The sequence below is a fragment of the Argopecten irradians genome, chromosome 4, assembly GCF_041381155.1.
Source record: "Argopecten irradians isolate NY chromosome 4, Ai_NY, whole genome shotgun sequence".
Lineage (NCBI taxonomy): Eukaryota > Metazoa > Mollusca > Bivalvia > Pectinida > Pectinidae > Argopecten > Argopecten irradians.
The window spans coordinates 1,523,435-1,544,782 of record NC_091137.1 but is presented as its reverse complement, the minus strand read 5'-3'; the positions used below and the strand labels follow the sequence as shown (position 1 = coordinate 1,544,782).

Sequence of the window (21,348 nt, the reverse complement as noted above, 5' to 3'; positions counted from 1 at the left end):
TAAGTTTGTACACATTTGCATAGATAAGATTGTACACAAAGCATAGATAAGATTGTACATAAAGCTTAGATAAGTTTGTACATAAAGCATAGATAAGTTTGTACACAAAGCATAGATAAGATTGTACATAAAGCATAGATAAGATTGTACATAAAGCATAGATAAGTTTGTACACATTTGCATAGATAAGTTTGTACACAAAGCATATATAATATTGTACATAAAGCATAGATAAGTTTGTACATAAAGCTAAGATAAGTTTGTACACAAAGCATAGATAAGTTTGTACACAAAGCATAGATAAGTTTGTACACAAAGCTTAGATAAGTTTGTACATAAAGCATAGATAAGATTGTACATAAAGCTTAGATAAGTTTGTACACAAAGCTTAGATAAGTTTGTACACAAAGCATAGATAAGTTTGTACACAAAGCATAGATAAATTTGTACACAAAGCATAGATAAGATTGTACATAAAGCTTAGATAAGTTTGTACACAAAGCTTAGATAAGTTTGTACACAAAGCTTAGATAAGTTTGTACACAAAGCTTAGATAAGTTTGTACACAAAGCATAGATAAGTTTGTACATAAAGCATAGATAAGTTTGTACACAAAGCATAGATAAGTTTGTACACAAAGCATAGGTAAGATTGTACATAAAGCTTAGATAAGTTTGTACACAAAGCTTAGATAAGTTTGTACACAAAGCATAGATAAGTTTGTACACAAAGCATAGATAAATTTGTACACAAAGCATAGATAAGATTGTACATAAAGCTTAGATAAGTTTGTACACCATAGAGATAAATTTGTACACAAAGCATAGATAAGTTTGTACACAAAGCTTAGATAAGTTTGTACACAAAGCATAGATAAGTTTGTACACAAAGCATAGATAAGTTTGTACACAAAGCATAGATAAATTTGTACACAAAGCATAGATAAGATTGTACACAAAGCATAGATAAATTTGTACACAAAGCATAGATAAGATTGTACATAAAGCTTAGATAAGTTTGTACACAAAGCTTAGATAAGTTTGTACACAAAGCATAGATAAGTTTGTACACAAAGCATAGATAAGATTGTACACAAAGCATAGATAAGATTGTACATAAAGCTTAGATAAGTTTGTACACAAAGCATAGATAAGTTTGTACATATAGCATAGATAAGTTTGTACACAAAGCATAGATAAGATTGTACATAAAGCTTAGATAAGTTTGTACACAAAGCATATATAATATTGTACATAAAGCATAGATAAGATAACAGCTATGATGATAGTAAGTTTATTCTGTTTGCTATAATAACCCTGTCCATAAAGAACAATGACTGACCATTTTATTAACCTGTTGATAGGCAACTCGGGAGTTGGAAGAAGAAGAAGCATCTGACAAGAAATTACGTGAACAGTTTAAGGAGAAATGGTCTCGGACACCATCTGACAAACTAACCAACACCCTTAAGGAGGAATGTACAAAGTATAAGAGTATCTTGGATGCTGCCATAGGTGCTGATCGCATTGTTCAGGAGAAATACTCCACACACAAGGAGGCCATCGCTCTACTCTCTAAGCCTCAGGTAAATCAACACACTCTTTCATCAATATGCTTTATAGATTAGTGGTAAAACTTTACACAATCTGAACAGAACATCACAACTTTCTCTTAATCACAGCTCAAAATTTCATGAAACTCTACACTACCAATAAGAATGCTCCCTAAATCATTGGTAAAATTGTAAAGGGGCTAAAGTGGCTGAGTGGTGAAAATATCCAGACATATACAGCCTGGTAACCACTCGACTTCCACCTCTAGGCTAGAGTGGCTGAGTGGTGAAAATATTCAGACATATAGCATGAAAACAACTCAACTTCCACCACTGGGCTTGAGTGACTGAGTGGTGAAAATATCCAGACATAAAGCTTTGGTAACCACACGACTTCCACCTCTTGGCTAGAGTAGTTGAGTGGTGAAAATATCCAGATATACAGCCTGGTAACCACTCGACTTTCACCTCTGGGCTAGAGTGGCTGAGTGGTGAAAATATCCAGACATATAGCCTGGTAACCACTCGACTTCCACCTCTGGGCTAGAGTGGCTGAGTGGTGAAAATATCCAGACATATAGCCTGGTAACCACTCGACTTCCACCTCTGGGCTAGAGTTGCTGAGTGGTGAAAATATCCAGACATATAGCCTGGTGACCACTCAACTTCCACCTCTGGGCTAGAGTGGCTGAGTGGTGGAAATATCCAGACATATAGCCTGGTGACCACTAAACTTCCACCTCTGGGCTAGAGTTGCTGAGAGGTGAAAATATCCAGACATATAGCCTGGTAACCACTCGACTTCCACCTATTGGCTAGAGTGGCTGAGTGGTGAAAATATCCAGACATATAGCCTGGTAACCACTCGACTTCCACCTCTGGGCTAGAGTGGCTGAGTGGTGAAAATATCCAGACATATAGCCTAGTAACCACTCAACTTCCACCAATTTGCTAGAGTAGCTGAGTGGTGAAAATATCCAGACATATAGCCTGGTAACCACTTGACTTCCACCTCTGGGCTAGATTTGCTGAGTGGTGAAAATATCCAGACATATAGCCTGGTAACCACTCGACTTCCACCTCTGGGCTAGAGTGGCTGAGTGGTGAAAATATCCAGACATATAGCCTGGTAACCACTCGACTTCCACCTCTGGGCTAGAGTGGCTGAGTGGTGAAAATATCCAGACATATAGCCTGGTGACCACTCAACTTCCACCTCTGGGCTAGAGTGGCTGAGTGGTGGAAATATCCAGACATATAGCCTGGTGACCACTCAACTTCCACCTCTGGGCTAGAGTTGCGAGAGGTGAAAATATCCAGACATATAGCCTGGTAACCACTCGACTTCCACCTATTGGCTAGAGTGGCTGAGTGGTGAAAATATCCAGACATATAGCCTGGTAACCACTCGACTTCCACCTCTGGGCTAGAGTGGCTGAGTGGTGAAAATATCCAGACATATAGCCTAGTAACCACTCAACTTCCACCAATTGGCTAGAGTAGCTGAGTGGTGAAAATATCCAGACATATAGCCTGGTAACCACTCTTCTACCTTCATATGCGTTAAGCTGTACAAAGTGGTATAAACTAAGCTTCAGACGAAAGATAAATAATTTATAGATACATTTTTGATGATCTTTTTCATTTTAAAGGCTGACCTTGAAAGGTCAATTCCTTCATCCGGAGGAGGAAGTGGTCAGCAGAGTAGCCAGGCTATCCAAAGCCTTCGACAGATGATGGAGGAAGTAGAGACAATGAAGGCAGAACGTGATGTCATGGAATCAGAAATAAAGGATGCTACGTTTGATATGAGTAAGTCTGACTTATCAGCTTTTGTGTGATACCCAGTTTGGCACTCTTTGTTAAGACAAGATTTCGAAACCCATTCACATTTTTCTAAGACTGGCTTCTTTTATACAAAATCAGCTTAATTCTTGAATTAAATCATTTAGACACTCACACACTTAAAGTTCTTTTTGTAACCGTTGTCTGAAATGTTCACTTTTGCATGTATTAATCAAATCAAAAGTTTGTTAATCTACAACTTATTAATAGTACATTTTAATACGGTTTTGACCTGATATGATGCCCAGAAGGTAATTACATGATTTTAGTCCATGATGCTCTTTGTAGCGGGGAAATTCTTGTCAGCCATGGCAGCGGAAGGTCTTATTAACGAGGAATCCATATCAGTGGCCGAACTTGACAGGACTTTCGGCCCGCTGCGACAGCAAGTGACCACTAGTGTACAAAATCAAGAGTTACTTCTGGGAAAAATACAGGTAGGTTTCTTGTATAACAGACATCGTGAAAGTTAAAAAAAAAAAAGCTGAACATTTGGACGGCAAGGACTGTGAGTAAGCTGGACCGAACAAGATTTTGCCGGACCAAACATTAATGTAAATTTTTAGGTCACCTGACCATAGGCATGGTGACCTATTGCGATAGTCTTTTGTTCATTGTCATCCGTCCTGCGTCGTGGGTTATGCGCCGTCGATTAACATTTCCTTGTGAACGAGATAAGTTGAGTAAATATAAACTGAGCTTAATGAAACTTTGTATGTAGACCAACATTGTTAAGATCTCGGAGGAGTTCGAAAACCAGTTTGATTCGACATTAATTTACGGAGTTATTGCTTGAATGACTGGGATGTCCTAATATGTTTCCTCCTGGTAACATTGACTAGAATGACTAGGATGTCCTAATGTGTTTCCTCCTGATGCCATTGACTAGAATGACTAGGATGTCCTAATGTGTTTCCTCCTGATGCCATTGACTAGAATGACTAGGATGTCCTAATATGTTTCCTCCTGATAACATTGACTAGAATGACTAGGATGTCCTAATGTGTTTCCTCCTGATGCCATTGACTAGAATGACTAGGATGTCCTAATGTGTTTCCTCCTGATGCCATTGACTAGAATGACTAGGATGTCCTAATGTGTTTCCTCCTGATGCCATTGGCTAGAATGACTAGGATGTTCTAATATGTTTCCTCCTGATGACATTGACTAGAATGACTAGGATGTCCTAATATGTTTCCTCCTGATGACATTGACTAGAATGACTAGGATGTCCTAATGTGTTTCCTCCTGATGACATTGACTAGAATGACTAGGATGTCCTAATATGTTTCCTCCTGATGACATTGACTAGAATGACTAGGATGTCCTAATGTGTTTCCTCCTGATGCCATTGACTAGAATGACTAGGATGTCCTAATATGTTTCCTCCTGATGACATTGACTAGAATGACTAGGATGTCCTAATGTGTTTCCTCCTGATGCCATTGACTAGAATGACTAGGATGTCCTAATATGTTTCCTCCTGATAACATTGACTAGAATGACTAGGATGTCCTAATGTGTTTCCTCCTGATGCCATTGGCTAGAATGACTAGGATGTCCTAATATGTTTCCTCCTGATAACATTGGCTAGAATGACTAGGATGTCCTAATATGTTTCCTCCTGATAACATTGACTAGAATGACTAGGATGTCCTAATATGTTTCCTCCTGATAACATTGACTAGAATTACTAGGATGTCCTAATGTGTTTCCTCCTGATGACATTGACTAGAATTACTAGGATGTCCTAATATGTTTCCTCCTGATGACATTGACTAGAATGACTAGGATGTCCTAATGTGTTTCCTCCTGATGCCATTGACTAGAATGACTAGGATGTCCTAATATGTTTCCTCCTGATAACATTGACTAGAATGACTAGGATGTCCTAATATATTTCCTCCTGATGCCATTGACTAGAATGACTAGGATGTCCTAATGTGTTTCCTCCTGATGACATTGACTAGAATGACTAGGATGTCCTAATGTGTTTCCTCCTGATGCCATTGACTAGAATGACTAGGATGTCCTAATGTGTTTCCTCCTGATGACATTGACTAGAATGACTAGGATGTCCTAATGTGTTTCCTCCTGATGCCATTGACTAGAATGACTAGGATGTCCTAATATGTTTCCTCCTGATGCCATTGACTAGAATGACTAGGATGTCCTAATGTGTTTCCTCCTGATGACATTGACTAGAATGACTAGGATGTGCTAATATGTTTCCTCCTGATAACATTGACTAGAATGACTAGGATGTCCTAATATGTTTCCTCCTGATGCCATTGACTAGAATGACTAGGATGTCCTAATATGTTTCCTCCTGATGCCATTGACTAGAATGACTAGGATGTCCTAATATGTTTCCTCCTGATGCCATTGGCTAGAATGACTAGGATGTCCTAATATGTTTCCTCCTGATGCCATTGGCTAGAATGACTAGGATGTGCTAATATGTTTCCTCCTGATGCCATTGGCTAGAATGACTAGGATGTGCTAATATGTTTCCTCCTGATGCCATTGGCTAGAATGACTAGGATGTCCTAATGTGTTTCCTCCTGATGCCATTGGCTAGAATGACTAGGATGTGCTAATATGTTTCCTCCTGATGCCATTGGCTAGAATGACTAGGATGTGCTAATATGTTTCCTCCTGATGCCATTGACTAGAATGACTAGGATGTCCTAATATGTTTCCTCCTGATGCCATTGACTAGAATGACTAGGATGTCCTAATATGTTTCCTCCTGATGCCATTGACTAGAATGACTAGGATGTCCTAATATGTTTCCTCCTGATGCCATTGACTAGAATGACTAGGATGTCCTAATATGTTTCCTCCTGATGCCATTGACTAGAATGACTAGGATGTCCTAATATGTTTCCTCCTGATGCCATTGACTAGAATGACTAGGATGTCCTAATATGTTTCCTCCTGATGCCATTGACTAGAATGACTAGGATGTGCTAATATGTTTCCTCCTGATGACATTGACTAGAATGACTAGGATGTCCTAATATGTTTCCTCCTGATGACATTGACTAGAATGACTAGGATGTCCTAATATGTTTCCTCCTGATGACATTGACTAGAATGACTAGGATGTCCTAATATGTTTCCTCCTGATGCCATTGACTAGAATGACTAGGATGTCCTAATGTGTTTCCTCCTGATGACATTGACTAGAATGACTAGGATGTCCTAATATGTTTCCTCCTGATACATTGACTAGAATGACTAGGATGTCCTAATGTGTTTCCTCCTGATGACATTGACTAGAATGACTAGGATGTCCTAATATGTTTCCTCCTGATGCCATTGACTAGAATGACTAGGATGTCCTAATATGTTTCCTCCTGATGCCATTGACTAGAATGACTAGGATGTCCTAATATGTTTCCTCCTGATGCCATTGACTAGAATGACTAGGATGTCCTAATGTGTTTCCTCCTGATGACATTGACTAGAATGACTAGGATGTCCTAATATGTTTCCTCCTGATGCCATTGACTAGAATGACTAGGATGTCCTAATATGTTTCCTCCTGATGCCATTGACTAGAATGACTAGGATGTCCTAATATGTTTCCTCCTGATGCCATTGACTAGAATGACTAGGATGTCCTAATGTGTTTCCTCCTGATGCCATTGACTAGAATGACTAGGATGTCCTAATATGTTTCCTCCTGATGCCATTGACTAGAATGACTAGGATGTCCTAATATGTTTCCTCCTGATGCCATTGGCTAGAATGACTAGGATGTGCTAATATGTTTCCTCCTGATGACATTGACTAGAATGACTAGGATGTCCTAATATGTTTCCTCCTGATGACATTGACTAGAATGACTAGGATGTCCTAATATGTTTCCTCCTGATAACATTGACTAGAATGACTAGGATGTCCTAATGTGTTTCCTCCTGATGACATTGACTAGAATGACTAGGATGTCCTAATATGTTTCCTCCTGATAACATTGACTAGAATGACTAGGATGTCCTAATGTGTTTCCTCCTGATACATTGACTAGAATGACTAGGATGTGCTAATATATGTTTCCTCCTGATGACATTGACTAGAATGACTAGGATGTCCTAATATGTTTCCTCCTGATGACATTGACTAGAATGACTAGGATGTCCTAATGTGTTTCCTCCTGATGACATTGACTAGAATGACTAGGATGTCCTAATATGTTTCCTCCTGATGACATTGACTAGAATGACTAGGATGTCCTAATATGTTTCCTCCTGATGACATTGACTAGAATGACTAGGATGTCCTAATGTGTTTCCTCCTGATGACATTGACTAGAATGACTAGGATGTCCTAATATGTTTCCTCCTGATGACATTGACTAGAATGACTAGGATGTCCTAATATGTTTCCTCCTGATGCCATTGACTAGAATGACTAGGATGTCCTAATGTGTTTCCTCCTGATGCCATTGGCTGGAATGACTAGGATGTTCTAATATGTTTCCTCCTGATGACATTGACTAGAAAGACTAGGATGTCCTAATGTGTTTCCTCCTGATGCCATTGGCTAGAATGACTAGGATGTCCTAATGTGTTTCCTCCTGATGCCATTGACTAGAATGACTAGGATGTCCTAATATATTTCCTCCTGATGCCATTGGCTAGAATGACTAGGATGTCCTAATGTGTTTCCTCCTGATGCCATTGGCTAGAATGACTAGGATGTCCTAATATGTTTCCTCCTGATAACATTGACTAGAATGACTAGGATGTCCTAATGTGTTTCCTCCTGATGACATTGACTAGAATGACTAGGATGTGCTAATATGTTTCCTCCTGATGCCATTGACTAGAATGACTAGGATGTCCTAATGTGTTTCCTCCGGATGCCATTGACTAAAATGACTAGGGTGTCCTAATGTGTTTCTTTGCTGTTTTAGAATGCCAACACCCAGTTCTGCCATGAGAAGGCGTCTAGTCAGGGAGGTGCCCAGCGAGAGTCTCTCTCCTTAAAGACCTCGCCTCAGGCTTTGACATGTACATGCAACTTAAAGGCAACTTAGAGGAAGGCACAAAGGTAATTTATACCATTCCAATGTTCAATGTATCTTGGTATCACATTTCAAACAGTTACTGGCTGGCGACCTATTATCGTGAAGAACATATTTTTGAGATTTTAATTGGCACAGCATACCAAATGTGATTTTTAAGCGGTGTTGCGTTTAGAAATATGATATATACCAAAATTACCAGCCATATTTTCAATTTTAGAATACAATTCATATTTTAGTATCAAAATGCCAAAATTCAGTAAATCATACCTCACAAGTACAACATTAGTCGGGGGATGTATGTTATAGGCATTATTCTAAGCTAAATAATCTCAAATCACATATTATCTGCTTCTTATAACGACAGAGCAAAAATCGAGAAAAATCACCATTTTTTTCATGAAGATTTGTCACCGGCTAGTAATGATTTATTTTAATTGTTTGATAATGAAAGGGTGGAAATTAGATTTGTGATAAAGTTTCAGTTTGACAAACTTTAATAAAAAATTGTTCTTGTCTGGATAGAGATATATTCTGTGAGCCTGTCAAGTTTTTGAGTTGCATTTTCTAAAAAAATTAAGATAAAAAATAAATCTGGCCTATACAAAACATTTATATCATTCTATATATTTAGTAATGTTTACATAATCAATGTCAAAATGTTTTTTACTTCCACAGTTTTATAATGATCTTACTCCACTTCTGGTGAAACTACAAAGCAAGATTCACGACTTTTGTTTTGCACGGAAGACAGAGAAGGATGAATTGATGTCTGACTTACAGAAATCTATAGTTAAACAACCATCAGCTGCTGCCCCCGCCGCACCTAGTTACCAACAACCAACCAGCGGAGGTAATTTGCTTTCCAAATTCCATAAAATATAAAAAAAATTCATAAGTGTATTGGATTATTGTAGAATTAACTCTGAAAATGCACTTAGTGTCCATACTCCATCTGTATTGGACAAACTCTTTCTATTACAATGAATCATTGTAGAATTTTCACGCTGAGCTGATACTGTTCACTTTCTCTATTCACAAATCCTCAAAAGGTACCAGAACATTCAGAAAATCATTGACTCAGTGGGAGGGTGATTGACTAAGCTATTGACAACCAGCCAAAACATATTGAGCTAAGGATTCAGTGGTGATCAATCAAGAACATTTTTTTCCCACTTTTACCACGTCTAAGGATTTCTGTGCTTCCCTCCATGGCCCAAGTTATTTACTGGAATTAGCCAAACATTGTTTCTCGTTAATTTGGATGTGTTTTGAAAATTTTTGGATGTATAATACTTTTCTGAAATTTGGTATTTTTGTTGCTGCTAGCAGCTTTTACTGAAACTGAACCCTCCTTTATTAAAAGTTTCTATTAATGTAGTGATATGTTTATATTTTAACTTGGAGATGATGGGTTGGGACACAAATTTTTACTTTTAACATGTAAAGAAAAACAAATGATAGACACACCGATCACTAGTTCCACAGATTTCTAGGGTCGATTCATCCTTGTATGTGCCAGTCTGACAATTATCTCTCGTTTTTTAGCGCCCTATGGAGGTAATGTTGTGCATGTTGGATGATTGCGGTGTGGTGTGTACCGTTTTGTCAGAGATAACCATGATGTATGCTAACAAGCGTGTTACACTCTTCATAGACACTGTAGTATTTCCCCTGTATAAAATCTTCACTGTTGTACTATAATTTGTTTAAAGTCCAGATTTTTTTGTTTTCTAGAAAGTATGCTTTAATATACATGTATATATGAACTTAATACATTCCAAGTATACTTGAAGGGTAACAGTGAGGTTTGTGAAAATTAGATTTGATGGTTACTGGATACAAATTTACTTTTGTAGTATTCTTTATTCTTGTCAACTCATCTCTAGAAGCAAATTGTAACAGTCCAGCTAGTTCTTTACTTTATATATACATATTTTTTTCAATAATTTTGTTTTATAAATTTTAAACTTTATTTTGAGGTCACCTGACCATAATATAGGTCATGATGACCTATTGCAATAGTCTTTTGTCCGTCGTCGTCCGTTGTCTGTCGTCCATAAACATTTCCTTATGAACACGATAACTTGTGTATGTTTTCACCCAAATTATTGAAACATTGCATGCAGACTAATATTAGAAAAATCTTGAACAAGTTTGTAAATCATTCTTACTCCATCTTAATTTACAGAGTAATGCCCCCCCCCCTTTATCATCAGTCGAATGTCCATAAACAATTTACATTTTTGACTTCTTCAAAACTGCTAGAGCAAATTCAGAAATTTTGCTCTTACCTTCTAAGGCATAATATAAGGCCAATCAATTACTATTCATATACTGAAAGATCATAAGGCTCGCTACAAAAATTATGAACTTCGTGGATATGGGGTCTCAGATTTTTCCCTGGGAAGTGGGTTTGATTTACTATATTGGGAAAACATAAACTATGAGCTTTATTTGTTCAATTTCCAAATGAGTCAAACTTATTGAGTCTAAGATAGTATTTTAACACATTATCCAAATAATGGTCCTATGTGACCCTCAGGGACCAGACAGGTAGAACCAAAGGGGATCAAAATGACTAAAATTTTAAAAAAAATCTTCTGAATTCACAGATTATGCAATTAAATACTCTTCATAGATTAAGGTCAAATATTGATACAATCACTTCATTTATGTAGAAGTTTGGTTTTACCAAATGTTTGTATTTTGTTACTTTAAGTACCTGATGGGTGCAATGGCAAATATATATAGTGTTTATACATCAGAACTCAGGTGACCGGTAAGGCCCTTAGACCTCTTATTTATTCACAATATTGTATTTGGAAACCCACAAGCAACTGCACTTTCTGATGAAAATCATTTGTTAAACATCTAGATAGATTTCATTGTTTGTTTACGGTATACTGATATCACTTTACACCATCTAAAATTCAGAAAACATCCCTCCCTTTAATACATACCAGATATATAGATATACAGTAGTCTTGACAAGCTTGATTTTAGTAACATTCATTGAAATATTCCTCCCTAGATACATACCAAATATACCGAAGTCTTGACAAGTTTGATTTCAGTATCAGTCATTGGTGTCTGCTTAATTGAGTGAAATTCAGTATGAAAAGAAACAAAGATGAAAATAAAGGTCAATTAGAAGGTGTAAAGCTGATTGTTTTGCTTTGTTTTATTTGGTTTGCTAATCATCTTTTAACTCTCTATTTCTATCTGTTTTGTTTTAATCATCAGAAACGTCCACGAGTCGAGTTCCACCCCCACGCCCTCCCCCACCCTCGTTCTCTTCAGCCCCGACACAGCCGCCAACCACAGCTCCCGCGGGTATGGTCATCAAAAATATCTACTCTCAACACTAGCACTAGGGAATCCCCTTGCAAAGGGAGGCCATTAACATCTGCAAGACAGTTTACGGGTCTAATTGTCATGTTGTAATATTGCTGTTAACAGCCATTTCCAATGCCTTAAACTCTTAAGTACATTTGTAATCAGTTGGTGGCAGCTATACCAGTTATTTAAAGTAGATGGTTCAGTATACTTGTAAATTGCTTAACATGCATTTAGTTTGTAGTTTTTATGCATGCCAACTAATACACTGATTCATAATTGTGTGACAAATAATAGTTGTTTGAACTGTGTAAGTAATAAATAAAGTACATATGACAAAGGAGAAACTCAGTGCATAAGGATTTGGTTCGACACGTACATCAGAGAGATCTAGCACTACAGGACAGACTCGCTGAAAATATTCCCCCAGCATATAAACATCGATCAGGAAGAACTCATTCTCGGTTAGGATTGCTTCTACCAAACCATGTCGTTACAGCATAGACATTGGATACTTTCAAAAACAATCACTGGAACGAGCAAAAAATCAAATACAATAAATACTATAACTATAAAGAGAATATCAGCTAGGAAGTGACCATAATCATAACATGTAGCTAAATAACATTGTGAGTTCAGCAAAAAAGATCCATAAGGAGCCTGTGCTGGAAAACATCATTAAGAATGAATCATTAAGATTACATACAGTCAAACCGGTGCATACAGGTGATCTTTACATAGAGGTCCACATCTTTTACAACAAATTATTTCTTTTCTAATGATGCTTGCTTTCAGGTAATATGATATTTTGTGAATGGATAAAAATTCATATTTCTTTAATAATATTCATATTCTAATATTAATTCTGGAAATCAAAGTTTACATTATATTAATTGAATAACAACTGTATATGATAACAAATAATATAAAAAAAATAATGAACATCCTAGTAAATAGTTAACAGACATATTTGATGCCTGCTATCCTCATTAAACATCCTAGTAAATAGTTAACAGACATATTTGATACTGCTGTCTTCATTAAACATCCTAGTAAATAGTTAACAGATATATTTGATGCCTGCTGTCTTCATTAAACATCCTAGTAAATAGTTAACAGACATATTTGATGCCTGCTGTCTTCATTAAACATCCTAGTAAATAGTTAACAGACATAATTGATGCGGCTGTCTTCATTAAACATCCTAGTAATAGTAACAGACATTTGATGCTGCTGTCTCATTAACATCCTAGTAAATAGTTAACAGACATATTTGATGCTGCTGTCTTCATTAAACATCCTAGTAAATAGTTAACAGACATATATTTGATGCCTGCTGTCCTCATTAAACATCCTAGTAAATAGTTAACAGACATATTTGATGTCCTGCTGTCCTCATTAAACATCCTAGTAAATAGTTAACAGACATATTTGATGCCTGCTATCCTCATTAAACATCCTAGTAAATAGTTAACAGACATATTTGATGCTGCTATCCTCATTAAACATCCTAGTAAATAGTTAACAGACATATTTGATGCCTGCTATCCTCATTAAACATCCTAGTAAATAGTTAACAGACATAATTGATGCTGCTGTCCTCATTAAACATCCTAGTAAATAGTTAACAGACATATTTGATGCCTGCTATCCTCATTAAACATCCTAGTAAATAGTTAACAGACATATTTGATGCCTGCTGTCCTCATTAAACATCCTAGTAAATAGTTAACAGACATAATTGATGCTGCTGTCATCATTAAACATCCTAGTAAATAGTTAACAGACATAATTGATGCCTGCTATCCTCATTAAACATCCTAGTAAATAGTTAACAGACATATTTGATGCTGCTGTCCTCATTAAACATCCTAGTAAATAGTTAACAGACATAATTGCTGCTGCTGTCCTCATTAAACATCCTAGTAAATAGTTAACAGACATAATTGATGCTGCTGTCCTCATTAAACATCCTAGTAAATAGTTAACAGACATAATTGATGCTGCTGTCCTCATTAAACATCCTAGTAAATAGTTAACAGACATAATTGATGCTGCTGTCCTCATTAAACATCCTAGTAAATAGTTAACAGACATATTGATGTGCTTCTCATTAAACATCCTAGTAAATAGTTAACAGACATATTTGATGCTGCTATCCTCATTAAACATCCTAGTAAATAGTTAACAGACATATTTGATGCTGCTTCCTCATTAAACATCCTAGTAAATAGTTAACAGACATATTTGATGCTGCTATCCTCATTAAACATCCTAGTAAATAGTTAACAGACATATTTGATGCCTGCTGTCCTCATTAAACATCCTAGTAAATAGTTAACAGACATATTTGATGCCTGCTGTCCTCATTAAACATCCTAGTAAATAGTTAACAGACATAATTGATGCCTGCTGTCCTCATTAAACATCCTAGTAAATAGTTAACAGACATAATTGATGCTGCTGTCCTCATTAAACATCCTAGTAAATAGTTAACAGACATAATTGATGCCTGCTGTCCTCATTAAACATCCTAGTAAATAGTTAACAGACATAATTGATGCTGCTGTCCTCATTAAACATCCTAGTAAATAGTTAACAGACATAATTGATGCTGCTGTCCTCATTAAACATCCTAGTAAATAGTTAACAGACATATTTGATGCCTGCTGTCCTCATTAAACATCCTAGTAAATAGTTAACAGACATATTTGATGCTGCTGTCCTCATTAAACATCCTAGTAAATAGTTAACAGACATAATTGATGCCTGCTATCCTCATTAAACATCCTAGTAAATAGTTAACAGACATAATTGATGCCTGCTGTCCTCATTAAACATCCTAGTAAATAGTTAACAGACATAATTGATGCTGCTGTCCTCATTAAACATCCTAGTAAATAGTTAACAGACATATTTGATGCCTGCTGTCCTCATTAAACATCCTAGTAAATAGTTAACAGACATAATTGATGCTGCTGTCCTCATTAAACATCCTAGTAAATAGTTAACAGACATAATTGATGCCTGCTATCCTCATTAAACATCCTAGTAAATAGTTAACAGACATAATTGATGCTGCTGTCTTCATTAAACATCCTAGTAAATAGTTAACAGACATATTGATGCTGCTGTCCTCATTAAACATCCTAGTAAATAGTTAACAGACATAATTGATGCTGCTATCCTCATTAAACATCCTAGTAAATAGTTAACAGACATAATTGATGCTGCTATCCTCATTAAACATCCTAGTAAATAGTTAACAGACATATTTGATGCTGCTGTCCTCATTAAACATCCTAGTAAATAGTTAACAGACATAATTGATGCTGCTGTCCTCATTAAACATCCTAGTAAATAGTTAACAGACATAATTGATGCTGCTGTCCTCATTAAACATCCTAGTAAATAGTTAACAGACATAATTGATGCCTGCTGTCCTCATTAAACATCCTAGTAAATAGTTAACAGACATAATTGATGCCTGCTGTCCTCATTAAACATCCTAGTAAATAGTTAACAGACATATTTGATGCTGCTATCCTCATTAAACATCCTAGTAAATAGTTAACAGACATATTTGATGCTGCTGTCCTCATTAAACATCCTAGTAAATAGTTAACAGACATAATTGATGCCTGCTGTCCTCATTAAACATCCTAGTAAATAGTTAACAGACATAATTGATGCCTGCTGTCCTCATTAAACATCCTAGTAAATAGTTAACAGACATAATTGATGCTGCTGTCCTCATTAAACATCCTAGTAAATAGTTAACAGACATAATTGATGCTGCTGTCCTCATTAAACATCCTAGTAAATAGTTAACAGACATATTTGATGCTGCTGTCCTCATTAAACATCCTAGTAAATAGTTAACAGACATAATTGATGCTGCTGTCCTCATTAAACATCCTAGTAAATAGTTAACAGACATAATTGATGCTGCTGTCCTCATTAAACATCCTAGTAAATAGTTAACAGACATAATTGATGCCTGCTGTCCTCATTAAACATCCTAGTAAATAGTTAACAGACATAATTGATGCCTGCTATCCTCATTAAACATCCTAGTAAATAGTTAACAGACATAATTGATGCCTGCTGTCCTCATTAAACATCCTAGTAAATAGTTAACAGACATAATTGATGGCTGCTGTCCTCATTAAACATCCTAGTAAATAGTTAACAGACATAATTGATGCTGCTGTCCTCATTAAACATCCTAGTAAATAGTTAACAGACATATTTGATGGCTGCTGTCCTCATTAAACATCCTAGTAAATAGTTAACAGACATATTTGATGCCTGCTGTCCTCATTAAACATCCTAGTAAATAGTTAACAGACATAATTGATGCTGCTGTCCTCATTAAACATCCTAGTAAATAGTTAACAGACATAATTGATGCTGCTGTCCTCATTAAACATCCTAGTAAATAGTTAACAGACATAATTGATGCCTGCTGTCCTCATTAAACATCCTAGTAAATAGTTAACAGACATAATTGATGCTGCTGTCCTCATTAAACATCCTAGTAAATAGTTAACAGACATATTTGATGCTGCTGTCCTCATTAAACATCCTAGTAAATAGTTAACAGACATAATTGATGCCTGCTGTCCTCATTAAACATCCTAGTAAATAGTTAACAGACATAATTGATGCTGCTGTCCTCATTAAACATCCTAGTAAATAGTTAACAGACATAATTGATGCCTGCTGTCCTCATTAAACATCCTAGTAAATAGTTAACAGACATAATTGATGCTGCTGTCCTCATTAAACATCCTAGTAAATAGTTAACAGACATAATTGATGCTGCTGTCCTCATTAAACATCCTAGTAAATAGTTAACAGACATAATTGATGCCTGCTGTCCTCATTAAACATCCTAGTAAATAGTTAACAGACATAATTGATGCTGCTGTCCTCATTAAACATCCTAGTAAATAGTTAACAGACATAATTGATGGCTGCTGTCCTCATTAAACATCCTAGTAAATAGTTAACAGACATAATTGATGCTGCTGTCCTCATTAAACATCCTAGTAAATAGTTAACAGACATAATTGATGCCTGCTGTCCTCATTAAACATCCTAGTAAATAGTTAACAGACATAATTGATGCTGCTGCTGTCCTCATTAAACATCCTAGTAAATAGTTAACAGACATATTTGATGCTGCTGTCCTCATTAAACATCCTAGTAAATAGTTAACAGACATAATTGATGCTGCTGTCCTCATTAAACATCCTAGTAAATAGTTAACAGACATAATTGATGCTGCTGTCCTCATTAAACATCCTAGTAAATAGTTAACAGACATAATTGATGGCTGCTGTCCTCATTAAACATCCTAGTAAATAGTTAACAGACATAATTGATGTCTGCTATCCTCATTAAACATCCTAGTAAATAGTTAACAGACATAATTGATGCTGCTGTCCTCATTAAACATCCTAGTAAATAGTTAACAGACATAATTGATGCTGCTGTCCTCATTAAACATCCTAGTAAATAGTTAACAGACATAATTGATGCCTGCTGTCCTCATTAAACATCCTAGTAAATAGTTAACAGACATAATTGATGCCTGCTGTCCTCATTAAACATCCTAGTAAATAGTTAACAGACATATTTGATGCTGCTGTCCTCATTAAACATCCTAGTAAATAGTTAACAGACATAATTTGATGCTGCTGTCCTCATTAAACATCCTAGTAAATAGTTAACAGACATATTTGATGGCTGCTGTCCTCATTAAACATCTTAGTAAATAGTTAACAGACATAATTGATACTGCTGTCCTCATTAAACATCCTAGTAAATAGTTAACAGACATATTTGATGCCTGCTATCCTCATTAAACATCCTAGTAAATAGTTAACAGACATAATTGATGCCTGCTATCCTCATTAAACATCCTAGTAAATAGTTAACAGACATAATTGATGCCTGCTATCCTCATTAAACATCCTAGTAAATAGTTAACAGACATAATTGATGCTGCTGTCCTCATTAAACATCCTAGTAAATAGTTAACAGACATAATTGATGCCTGCTGTCCTCATTAAACATCCTAGTAAATAGTTAACAGACATAATTGATGCCTGCTGTCCTCATTAAACATCCTAGTAAATAGTTAACAGACATAATTGATGCCTGCTGTCTTCATTAAACATCCTAGTAAATAGTTAACAGACATAATTGATGCCTGCTATCCTCATTAAACATCCTAGTAAATAGTTAACAGACATATTTGATGCCTGCTGTCCTCATTAAACATCCTAGTAAATAGTTAACAGACATATTTGATGCTGCTGTCCTCATTAAACATCCTAGTAAATAGTTAACAGACATAATTGATGCCTGCTGTCCTCATTAAACATCCTAGTAAATAGTTAACAGACATAATTGATGCCTGCTGTCCTCATTAAACATCCTAGTAAATAGTTAACAGACATATTTGATGCCTGCTGTCCTCATTAAACATCCTAGTAAATAGTTAACAGACATAATTGATGCTGCTGTCCTCATTAAACATCCTAGTAAATAGTTAACAGACATAATTGATGCTGCTGTCCTCATTAAACATCCTAGTAAATAGTTAACAGACATAATTGAAATCCTATTAACATCCTAGTAAATAAACATCCTAGTAAATAGTTAACAGACATAATTGATGCTGCTGTCCTCATTAAACATCCTAGTAAATAGTTAACAGACATAATTGATGCCTGCTGTCCTCATTAAACATCCTAGTAAATAGTTAACAGACATAATTGATGGCTGCTGTCCTCATTAAACATCCTAGTAAATAGTTAACAGACATAATTGATGCTGCTGTCCTCATTAAACATCCTAGTAAATAGTTAACAGACATATTTGATGCTGCTGTCCTCATTAAACATCCTAGTAAATAGTTAACAGACATATTTGATGCCTGCTGTCCTCATTAAACATCCTAGTAAATAGTTAACAGACATATTTGATGCTGCTGTCCTCATTAAACATCCTAGTAAATAGTTAACAGACATAATTGATGCTGCTGTCCTCATTAAACATCCTAGTAAATAGTTAACAGACATAATTGATGCTGCTGTCCTCATTAAACATCCTAGTAAATAGTTAACAGACATATTTGATGCCTGCTGTCCTCATTAAACATCCTAGTAAATAGTTAACAGACATATTTGATGCCTGCTGTCCTCATTAAACATCCTAGTAAATAGTTAACAGACATATTTGATGCTGCTGTCCTCATTAAACATCCTAGTAAATAGTTAACAGACATAATTGATGCCTGCTGTCCTCATTAAACATCCTAGTAAATAGTTAACAGACATAATTGATGCTGCTATCCTCATTAAACATCCTAGTAAATAGTTAACAGACATATTTGATGCCTGCTGTCCTCATTAAACATCCTAGTAAATAGTTAACAGACATAATTGATGCCTGCTGTCCTCATTAAACATCCTAGTAAATAGTTAACAGACATATTTGATGCTGCTGTCCTCATTAAACATCCTAGTAAATAGTTAACAGACATATTTGATGCCTGCTATCCTCATTAAACATCCTAGTAAATAGTTAACAGACATAATTGATGCTGCTGTCCTCATTAAACATCCTAGTAAATAGTTAACAGACATAATTGATGCCTGCTATCCTCATTAAACATCCTAGTAAATAGTTAACAGACATATTTGATGCCTGCTGTCTTCATTAAACATCCTAGTAAATAGTTAACAGACATATTTGATGCCTGCTATCCTCATTAAACATCCTAGTAAATAGTTAACAGACATATTTGATGCCTGCTATCCTCATTAAACATCCTAGTAAATAGTTAACAGACATAATTTGATGCCTGCTGTCCTCATTAAAACATCCTAGTAAATAGTTAACAGACATAATTTGATGCCTGCTGTCCTCATTAAACATCCTAGTAAATAGTTAACAGACATAATTGATGCATGCTGTCTTCATTAAACATCCTAGTAAATAGTTAACAGACATATTTGATGCCTGCTGTCCTCATTAAACATCCTAGTAAATAGTTAACAGACATAATTGATGCTGCTGTCCTCATTAAACATCCTAGTAAATAGTTAACAGACATATTGATGCCTGCTATCCTCATTAAACATCCTAGTAAATAGTTAACAGACATAATTGATGCCTGCTGTCCTCATTAAACATCCTAGTAAATAGTTAACAGACATATTTGATGCCTGCTGTCCTCATTAAACATCCTAGTAAATAGTTAACAGACATATTTGATGCCTGCTGTCTTCATTAAACATCCTAGTAAATAGTTAACAGACATAATTGATGCTGCTATCCTCATTAAACATCCTAGTAAATAGTTAACAGACATAATTGATGTCTGCTGTCCTCATTAAACATCCTAGTAAATAGTTAACAGACATAATTGCTGCTGCTGTCTTCATTAAACATCCTAGTAAATAGTTAACAGACATATTTGATGCCTGCTGTCCTCATTAAACATCCTAGTAAATAGTTAACAGACATAATTGATGCTGCTGCTATCCTCATTAAACATCCTAGTAAATAGTTAACAGACATAATTGATGTCTGCTGTCCTCATTAAACATCCTAGTAAATAGTTAACAGACATAATTGATGCCTGCTGTCCTCATTAAACATCCTAGTAAATAGTTAACAGACATATTTGATGCCTGCTGTCCTCATTAAACATCCTAGTAAATAGTTAACAGACATATTTGATGCTGCTGTCCTCATTAAACATCCTAGTAAATAGTTAACAGACATAATTGATGCTGCTGCTGTCCTCATTAAACATCCTAGTAAATAGTTAACAGACATAATTGAATGTGCTGCTATCCTCATTAAACATCCTAGTAAATAGTTAACAGACATATTTGATGCTGCTGTCCTCATTAAACATCCTAGTAAATAGTTAACAGACATAATTGATGCTGCTGTCCTCATTAAACATCCTAGTAAATAGTTAACAGACATAATTGATGCTGCTGTCCTCATTAAACATCCTAGTAAATAGTTAACAGACATATTTGATGCCTGCTGTCCTCATTAAACATCCTAGTAAATAGTTAACAGACATAATTGATGCCTGCTGTCCTCATTAAACATCCTAGTAAATAGTTAACAGACATAATTGATGCCTGCTGTCCTCATTAAACATCCTAGTAAATAGTTAACAGACATATTTGATGCCTGCTGTCCTCATTAAACATCCTAGTAAATAGTTAACAGACATAATTGATGCTGCTGTCCTCATTAAACATCCTAGTAAATAGTTAACAGACATATTTGATGCCTGCTGTCCTCATTAAACATCCTAGTAAATAGTTAACAGACATAATTGATGCCTGCTATCCTCATTAAACATCCTAGTAAATAGTTAACAGACATAATTGATGCTGCTGTCTTCATTAAACATCCTAGTAAATAGTTAACAGACATAATTGATGCTGCTGTCCTCATTAAACATCCTAGTAAATAGTTAACAGACATATTTGATGCCTGCTGTCCTCATTAAACATCCTAGTAAATAGTTAAC

General features: G+C 35.7%; 1 protein-coding gene across 1 annotated transcript in view; it reads left to right on the top strand.

Annotated features, from left to right (window-relative positions):
* The window catches only part of LOC138322030 (programmed cell death 6-interacting protein-like), a 162,201-nt gene that overhangs the window by 132,078 nt on the left and 8,775 nt on the right, over positions 1 to 21,348 (top strand). Inside the window, 8 exon segments of the mRNA XM_069266085.1 lie at positions 1,364 to 1,585; positions 3,205 to 3,364; positions 3,686 to 3,834; positions 8,322 to 8,381; positions 8,384 to 8,458; positions 9,111 to 9,285; positions 9,981 to 9,992; positions 11,679 to 11,768. Coding sequence (XP_069122186.1) covers positions 1,364 to 1,585; positions 3,205 to 3,364; positions 3,686 to 3,834; positions 8,322 to 8,381; positions 8,384 to 8,458; positions 9,111 to 9,285; positions 9,981 to 9,992; positions 11,679 to 11,768 — 943 coding nt within the window.